The sequence below is a fragment of the Tripterygium wilfordii genome, chromosome 14, assembly GCF_013401445.1.
Source record: "Tripterygium wilfordii isolate XIE 37 chromosome 14, ASM1340144v1, whole genome shotgun sequence".
NCBI classification, from domain to species: Eukaryota; Viridiplantae; Streptophyta; class Magnoliopsida; order Celastrales; family Celastraceae; genus Tripterygium; species Tripterygium wilfordii.
In genome coordinates this window covers 10,683,635-10,693,125 of record NC_052245.1, presented here as the reverse complement: position 1 = coordinate 10,693,125, position 9,491 = coordinate 10,683,635, and the positions used below count along the sequence as shown (strand labels likewise).

General features: G+C 36.3%; 1 protein-coding gene across 1 annotated transcript; it reads right to left on the bottom strand.

Moving 5' to 3' along the window:
• Positions 1-809: 809 nt before the first annotated feature.
• On the bottom strand, positions 810-8,033 carry LOC120014772 (phosphate transporter PHO1-like). The gene is made up of 14 exons (XM_038866827.1): positions 7,769-8,033; positions 6,900-6,983; positions 6,579-6,798; positions 4,496-4,847; positions 4,323-4,371; positions 4,019-4,090; positions 3,755-3,884; positions 3,305-3,675; positions 3,106-3,210; positions 2,292-2,336; positions 1,961-2,113; positions 1,599-1,877; positions 1,364-1,500; positions 810-1,263 (listed from the first exon to the last, which is right to left on the bottom strand). Exons 1-14 carry the CDS (start codon positions 8,009-8,011, stop codon positions 1,173-1,175), a joined length of 2,331 nt encoding a protein of 776 aa, XP_038722755.1. The 5' UTR covers positions 8,012-8,033; the 3' UTR covers positions 810-1,172.
• Between the last annotated feature and the right edge of the window lie 1,458 nt (positions 8,034-9,491).

The window sequence follows — 9,491 nt, the reverse complement described above, 5'->3', positions numbered from 1 at the left end:
AATTGGTGGAGGTGGTGTGTGCAGAGCATAATCATGATCCTGCAACATATATGAAGGGACATCCATTGATTGCTTCTGTATACAATGTGATATTGCATGTTCTTCATCATGCAGAGAGTTGGACATATCTACCACTACGTACAGCTCCTCCACCACCCTATCAGCACGTTGCCATCGCTATGGGACACGTAAATGGTAATCACTACTTCAAAGTTGGTTTGACAAGGGATTATCCAATGTCTCCCATCACTCCTGAATGGGTTCACTGTGGCATACTTACGCAGCTGCATGGGCTACTCCGTATGCGAAACGATTCAATGCGTACATGCACTTATATGGATTCATCAAATATTTCGAAAATTTTATTCATGTGCTTGAATAAATTATTGTCTGTCTTGAAAAATTATCAAATTAATATCAAAAAATATAATTTATCTTTCATTTACAAAAAAATTAAAAAGGAAAATAATTAATTAATAAAAACCAAAAATATTAATCAAAATCAAAACATTTAAATTAATAAAAAAAATGGGTGAAAAAAATACAAGTAAGAATGTAATCTTTTTATATATATGTGTGTGTGTGAGGGGGACATGACATGACATGAAATGAAATGACAGTCTAGGGTGGGGAGGGGGTTCAAAATAGGGGGGTTCAACGCTGTCTTCACAAATACCCCTACGCACCTCACCTCACACTCACAGTCACCTAACATAATTTTTGTTTTGCTATGGTAACTCAAATTGGTGAAAATGACTTATTATTTTGTCTGTGCTTCAACAAAAATGAAAAACTAGGGCGGTTGATGATCCCGTTTTTATTTTTTTTGCCATCGCCACACTCTTATCAGATGACCATATATACTACCATAGCTACTTGGAGCTAACTGTCAAACATATAGAACAATGCAACACTGTTAGCATTGCATGCATTTACATCACAAAAAACAGAAAGAGAGGGATACAAATGAGACTCATCATACTCTGAGCTTTACAATTGCAGATTTTGAAGCACGGATCACTGCAATGAATGCTGAGCGAGCTCTGGCCAAATAGTTCCACTAAAATGTGGATCCCTTGTCAATGGCGGTAGAAAGCACCGATCAAATGCTACTCCTCTGTCAGCTTATCCATGACAATTCTATACATACAAGTATACAACCACATTTCATCTCAGCCATCGGAATCAGTCTCGCGGAAGGGTAATGGCACTGCCTTCACTGCCCTATACTTCCCAACATTGTTCAAATGCTCATTCTCCAACCTGTTTTAAGAGACCAATCTGGTTAAACAATCTTTGATAAAAAAAAAATTTTAAAAAAAAGAGGACTTTTTGTTAAGAAACATGTCATAAGGCATTGTACCTGTAGAAATTCCAATGCCCTCGTCTAATAACCTCCAACGAAGCCATGAAAAAGTCCAGTAATCGAGACTCAACCACGTTAAAGTGGAACCCCATGATAGTCTCCACCCAAACCACTCTAAGAACTACATTTAGTGCCTGCAATCAAGATTTCAAATCTTTTACAATGTGAGCTAGTCTCTTTTTTCAACAAGACCAAATACCTTTGGGACTTTTGATTAGGGAGAAAGACTCACAATGGACATGTAGTAAATGCCTTTGTTCTTCAAAACAAGATCATCCCTGAGCCATGGATTCTTGGACTTGGTGTTGAGAATGCCCCAGTCTTTGACAAAATCCCAGTACAACTGATAAATAGTAGCAAAAACAGAAGTCACCAACACTATAGCAAACCATAGGTTGTCACTCTGCCTAGAATATGTAATTCTGGATCCTGCTGCTACCATCGCCGAAACATACTTCCCCATATTCACTAAATGATTCAAGTCACTCTCGTCAAACCATCGTCTCGCACACTGTCATTAGAAGACACTGAGTTAGTTGAATTGATTAGTTCACTTTATCAAATTAAAGTGAATAAACCACTAAGGAGTGTTACCTGCATCGCTCGCCAATAGTATGGCGTAAAGGAGATCACGTAAGCGAGTTCCCTATATAACCTTGTGGAGTTGCAGGTTTTATAGCTACCTGTCTTGAAACTTCCCGCAAGAAAATAGCAGGTTGTGGATTCTAAGTGCCTCAACAGAGGAATCTGCATATACAGATTATAAAAGTTTCATAATTTTCATTTTATAATGGATCAAGAATACATGTAGCCCAGTGTTAGAATTGCACGTTTTATAATGATCAAGAATATAATATAGACATAGCTTTTAATTTGATTGTGAACCAATGAAAGTTGAAAAAGTCACAGGAATATGAGTGTTCACCTGACTAGTGAGTTGATCTGCCATGAAAAAATCTACCAACAAAACCTGCATACAAACGAGGAATAAAATTTGTAGGTACTACTTAATGAATATTAAGTGGAATTTACTAAAATAATATAAGCAAATGATAAGTATCCCACATCGGTTAGGAGTGAGTGAGAAGTGCAATAGATAAGTGAGGGCTCTCCTCTCACTAGTATCCAAGGTTTTCAGGGGGCTTAGCCCACTGGGGCCTTGGTACAGCCGGCCCATATGTTGGGTGTCGGTTGGGCCTTGGTTATGCGTGAGAGGGGCTGGCCCGATGATCTTATCAAAGGTATCGAAGCCTTCGTTCCTGCCATGTGGGGGGACGCTGCTGGCCCTCAACTTGGGGCCGCACCTGCGGAGTGGCCAGCCTTGGTGCTTGACCCACGGAGTTCAGATATTCGATGGGGGCTCAGTAGGCTAGAGGCCGAACCCCTGCCCATTCGAAGTGTGGCTTCGGCCCGACTGGCTTCGGAGGGGCCAGCCAGGGTGCTTGACCAACGTGGGCGTTGGTCTTGAAGGGGTGGGGCCAGGGTGCTTGACCAACGTGGGCGTTGGTCTTGAAGGGGTGGGCTTTGATAAGTATCCCACATCGGTTAGGAGTGAGTGAGAAGTGCAATAGATAAGTGAGGGCTCTCCTCTCACTAGTATCCAAGGTTTTCAGGGGGCTTAGCCCACTGGGGCCTTGGTACAGCCGGCCCATATGTTGGGTGTCGGTTGGGCCTTGGTTATGCGTGAGAGGGGCTGGCCCGATGATCTTATCAGCAAACAAGAAATGATGTGATGGTACCCTATAAAATGGAGAGCAGACTATGTTTCGTATGATCCGCAGGAAGCAATAGCGAGTTGGTCGATACAAGACATTGAATGGACATACAAGCAACACAAGAAAAATCTGAAAATGAAATCAAGAACTAATTAGTACAAGGTTCTGTGAGTTTTACTTAGAAATATTACACAGTGAATGTAGTAGTAGCAATGCCACTTACTAGGAGAAGAATTCCTGGAATGGCATCAACATGACTCGGGGAAAAGCCATTGGCCCGTAGAAGGAGATGGACGACCATTGCCCCAACCACAGAAGTCATGAAAGTGGTGCAAATGAGAAATGCATCTCTGTACTTCAAAGCTGTGCTAGTTTGAAATTCAAAAATGAAGTTGTAGTTTATCCTCGTACTCTTCCACATAAATAGGTTACATCCATACATAAACAAGTGCAAGCTCAACAATGCAAACACACTGAAAACAGGATAGACAGTTTCCATGTACGTTTTTCCAGTACTAGGGGAAAAAACACCAGCCAAGTGTGCCAGTATCGCGTAAACACCAAACAATGATACGAAACAACCAGTGAACAAACCTGCAAAAAAATTGACGTAAATTATACGAGTATCGACAAAGTTTTTCCGTGTATGATGAGAGAAAGGTGAGATTGTTACCAACGAAAAATGTGACCATGTGTGAATCTTTCTGCTGTTGCGGTCTTAAGAACTTCATGGCCCTTTTCCTGTCATTGTTGGCGAAGTTCTTTGTGAATATGGACTCCACTTCATCCATCAGTCTAACAACCTTTATCAATTCGACATATGATATTCATGGAATACCCCATTAGAATATTTTCAATCTCATTCTTCAAATCTAGTAAAAGAACATTTTTCTTGAAGAATAAAATTTGCAAAAAAAAAGCTGTCTTAACACATTACCTTATCAGAGCTAATGAAATGAGATCTCTTTACCACTTTCAAGTAACTCGCTGATTCCTGCCGGTTTGCTACCTGTTCAAGTAAGATTAACTTTCAATCTTTAGTATTATACATGCTTTGATTATACAAATTAATTCGAGTATTTTTCATGTCGTCTCTGTTCAATATATACATTTCAAGTTTAGTTCTACTGGAAACTACAAAGTATATGTGTATGTTCTCGATCTGCAACTATGACAGATAGAGAATTCCCACATGAACCTGTCACTGAATAGCTTTAAAGGGTTCTATTTATTTGTCTTACCTTGTCGAATTTCTTGAGTATCTTTGTAAAAGCCACCATATTCAATGAGCTGCCAAATATAGCAATTCAATTGTTAATTAAGAACACATTTTCATATCCACAACATAACAATTGTTGAGGAAGAAATGTAGCTATAATTAAGATTGCTTTAAGTCTAAAGTTATGAGCATTACCTGTAAGTTTTTAAAAGACCAAGACCTCTGTATAGCTCAACAAATGCTCCTCTAATCATCTTCTCAGCACACTGTATTTTCTTCCTATTAATGTAATCTCCAGGTCCTTGTAATTTCTTCGGATTGTTCACCAAATCTTCCCAAAGCATTGATGTCACTGCTGTGATTGTTCGCGTCGGTGTTGTTGATGGAATATCAATCCTCATAGCCATTTTAGGCTTCCCGTTCTTTGTTTTAGTCCTCGTCGACGCAGAGTTGATGAAGTTCACTCCATTCTTCTCTAATGCAGCGATTATGTCATCTGTCTCTGATGTCTCTGTTGATGCCCGATCAATTGATTCCGCAGGACTCTCTACATATTTTTTTGGAAAATCCATATATAACAATTCTAAATAATAAAATATAAACTCAAAATAGTAAACTATAACTGTACAAATTCCACATGCAAAATTAAGGGGTCAATACAAACAAGAATTAGTTTGGTTGATGATCGGCTGGGTTAAACATATGTGTGCTCAAGATCCGATTTTAATTACAATCATATAATATTATGATTAATGAAAAAAAGCCTATATGCTACTATTCTATCACCGAAACGGAAACATGATGTTTGGTCATCCAAAGTAACCATTTTAACATATTTTTATATTTTGGGTTGCAAAAAGACCTATTTTTCCTTGACCAAAACAACTACTATTTACTTCAAAACTAGATAGTGAATCACTTCACTTATGTACAAGTGGGAATGGGGTATGCTGTTCTTGGAAAAAAAAAATCAGCCCCAGCAGCCCCTCATCTTTCTTCCCTTTTGATATCAATATATTTTTTTAAAATAATAAATGAAAAATATCAATATTTTTGAATCTAATGTTGTATTTTTGTTGAGTAAAAAATCAATTAATTAAATAAAATATACGAAAAACTTTTGTGGTTCTAAGCCGTTGTATTAAAAGTGTGTAACATGTTATCTTAAGGTTCAAAAGTTGACTACATAATCCTACAGTCAAAAATGTTACATAATTTCTATTTATTATTTTTTGTAAATTTTTAATAAATATTTATACTTCAAAAATGAAGAAGAGAAGGGACTGCTCTTTTTTTTCCAAAAGCTTGAGTATGCCAATAAGGGATTGGGATAGACTGTTATTGTAAAAAAATAGCAACACCTCCTCTTCCTTACCTTTTTGATATCAATAATTTATTAAAAATTTTCAAAAAATAATAAATGATAAATATCAATGATTTTGAATCTAATTTTGTATTTTTTGTTGAATAAAAAATTGTATTAATTAAAGAAAATAATTGAAAAACATGAGTGGTTCTAAGCCGTTGGATGTAAAGTATGTAACATGTTGTATTTTTTAAAATCTAAGAGTTGAATAAATGATCCAATAATTACAATCTTACATACTTTCCATTTTATTTTATTTTATTGAAAATTTTTAAAAATATTTTATATCTCAAAAATAAGAAAGAGGAGGGACGACTATTTTACAATAACAGACTACCCCAATCCCCAATAAGTAGGGTTCCAAACTATTGCTAAACCAACTGTGTTTCAACACGTATGAAAATCAACCATTCCTTTCAGGAGGGAGAAAGTGGATTTGTAATTGCATTTGTTGTAATTAGCTATAATTATCCCCTAAATTCCCAAAAAAATGGTTGTTTTTTTTAGTTTTTTTTTGTGTTATTAGGAACTTAGGCGTTAGGATTTAGTGTTAGGGTTTAAAATTTTAGGGTTTTGGGATTTAGGGTTTATTGTAGGGTTTAAGATTTAGGATCTAGAATTTGCGGTTTAGGGTTGAGTATTTAAAATTTAGGATTTAGAATTTCATTTTTTTCAAAATCATCTATATATCCTATAATATTATGATGACCGAAATACTTAATAACACAAAGAATATTAAAAAAAAAACCATTATTTGGGGGATTTAGCCATTCAGGGATTAATTACAGCCAAGGTAATTACATCCCCTATCCCTCGTTTTAAAGTGATTGAGTTGAAATTACACAACTACCCTCAATCGTGCCTTGAAAATGACATAAGTTTCTTTTATACTTGATGCGAAGAGAAACTCACCTGAAAAATCAGAGTGACGGCCAGAGGAAGGCCAAGATCGAGGAAGAATCTCCGGATTGAGCTTCCGACGCCGCTCTTTGAGAATCTGCTTAAGGTCTACAAGAATCTGAAGCTGTTTGCGTAGAATCTCTCCCTTCTCGACAAACTCACCCTCTTTAGTCTTGTAGAACTGGTTCACTTTGTTCAGCTCATCGTTCAATCTCTCAAAAAACGCCTTCACCTTAACAAATTCAACCAACACAGAAAGCATACATTAATTCAGTAAAAAAAAATAATATAAGAAAATTAATTAAATTGATATAGTATTAATTATTTAATTACCTCGTCTTCTTCAGAGAATAAATGAAGGAGATCGGTTTGGTAAACTTGTTCTTCTTCATCACTATCCATGCTTTTTGTATTCACCTGTATAATTACTAATTAGTTGGTGCTTAACAATTTATTCAACAACCTGTCACGCCTTTTGGCGTCGCTTTGCTTTAATCTGTTAATACTATTCACGATAGTTTCGTGATTCCTAAGCCACGCCATAGCAACAGCAGCACATAACCGTTTGTCGCTTTTGCTAGATACATAAATGAGAAACTCCTCCCAAATAACTGAATAAGAAGAAACTTGAAAGCAAATTTTCTTGAAAAGGTAAACTTAATTAGCTACGTACAACGTATTGGATTCAACTTTTCCCCAATATAGAATATAGATATGATATATCATCTTCCTCGTTGTATTTATTTGTATTACGTAATAATACCAAGCAATGTTACAGTCGCTCATTTATGATTTTCATTTTATCCTCGATTCTTTGCAATATGTGTGATAGTCATTGATTATCAATATATGTAGGACTATTTAATATTCAATACTCCACATGGATTGAGGATAAAATAGAGGTTATAAATTGAGGGTGTCGAGTATTTTTCGTTCAATCATGACGTTCAAACTTTGACATGTTGGCCCCATTTAAACGGACGGCGCATGATTTAGGCGGAAAATCAAACGGCCGCACCTGATTTATGTTTTTTTTAAAGGACCAGCCGACTTGGAACGAAATCCGATGAATACCGGAAATCGCCGTATCGCGAAAGCTCGGGTATCTTTTCGGCCCCGAAAACTAGTTACTCCCGCGCGCACACCATTGCACACAAAAAAATGCTCGAAATTTCGTTTCTTTTGGAAGTAGAAACGCAAACCTGAATGACTTCGGTGGTGGCGATGTTGTTGTTACCAGAATTGGTGAAGAATTTCTTGGAGAGGAAGCAGCGAACGGGGTCGAAAATGGAGCGCCCGAAGTCGTGGTTTAACTGTTTAGATAGTTTGGAAATTCTAGCGAGTTTGATCTTCTTTATGTGTTTCTTGAGTTGCCAGTAATTGACAAACGCGTCCTTCCATTCCGGGATCAATTGAGCTTCCAGCTCCTTCGAGAACTTCACCATTTTTATTCAAATCCTCTCTCAAGTCAAGTGAAAAACCAGAGAGGAAAGAGAGGGAGGAGCTGAAGACAGATTGTGAGAGGAACTAGAGTGGTATACATATAGAGAGAGAGATGGACAAAAGAGTCGCGTGGAGAAATGGAGTGAGGTTGCTTATTGACAATGGGGAGAAATTATGTTTTCTTGTTTGGAAGGACATTTTTGTCGTTTCGTGCGTGCTGGTCAATTTTAAAGAGGTTTGAGGTGAAATCGATTTTCTTTCCAACACATGACTATATGAGACTAAGAGTTCTGAAAATACTACGAACTATATGTGTATGATCAATTATTTCTCATTAATGTCTCATGGGATTCGTTTTGCAAACACAAAACATTTTTTTTTTGGGATAAATAATTTGATGATAATGATGACGAAGATACTTAAATATTAGTGACTATAATTAGATAATAATTTGTCAAGGATTGAATATCAATTACATGAAAGTATTATAATCTAATCTATTAGTGTGGTCCACGTAACATTGTTTTGTTTGATAAGAGTTGGGTTGTGCCACAACTTCCAGTGGTTGGTCACGTTACCTGTTCAGGACCTTGAGGTTTAAGGTTCTATTCTCACCAGGGGTTGAGATTTGAGTAGTTTTCAACCGTTGTAGTGATCTTCATGCCCCTCGAACATGACTTAGTGTGTGTGTCCTATGAGCGTTTCAAAAAAAAAATAAAAATTCTAGCTGTTAAAAACCTAATGGAATAATGATTGATTTTCCTAAATAAATACTCTTAACCTTGATGGACGGTTGAGATTAAAAGATTAGGTGAAAATCATATATAGGTTCTCTATCTATTTAAAACAGTATAATTCTATCGATTCATTAGACGAAAGACCGAGAGAAACTAGTTTTCAAGATCATGGAAGCAATGTTTTAAATACTGATCGATACATTCCAGTTCAACCAGTCAAATAGGATACCAGACTGCTCACCGGGCAAAATGAATAAAACCGTACCTTGTTAATCATTACATACATTAAATACAACTAAATAGGATATATATATATATAGTTCATAAGATTAAACAATAAACTATTTACATCCAATAAGCAGAAAGAACAAGTGGAATGGATAATGAGGGCATTTAAGGTATTTCCAAAGAGCTAGGGGGAATTATAGAACACATCCTGCCTCGTAGGGGTGTCTATTCGGTTTTTAATTATAACCGAAATGTCCGAATCGATTCGGTTATGATATTTTAGAATCCATAATCGAACCATATATGTTCGGATAATCAAACCGAAATAATCATATTTTTTGAATCGGATTGGTTTTGAAGACATAGAACAAGTATGAATAAATCTCAAATAGAGTGAGAAAATAACCCATGATCGACTCAAACTCCATCTAACAAAGTTTGATAAAAATTCACGATAATGATAATAAATATATTATCTCATCACAATTAAAGAAAAATAAATTTACAAGACCAAGAG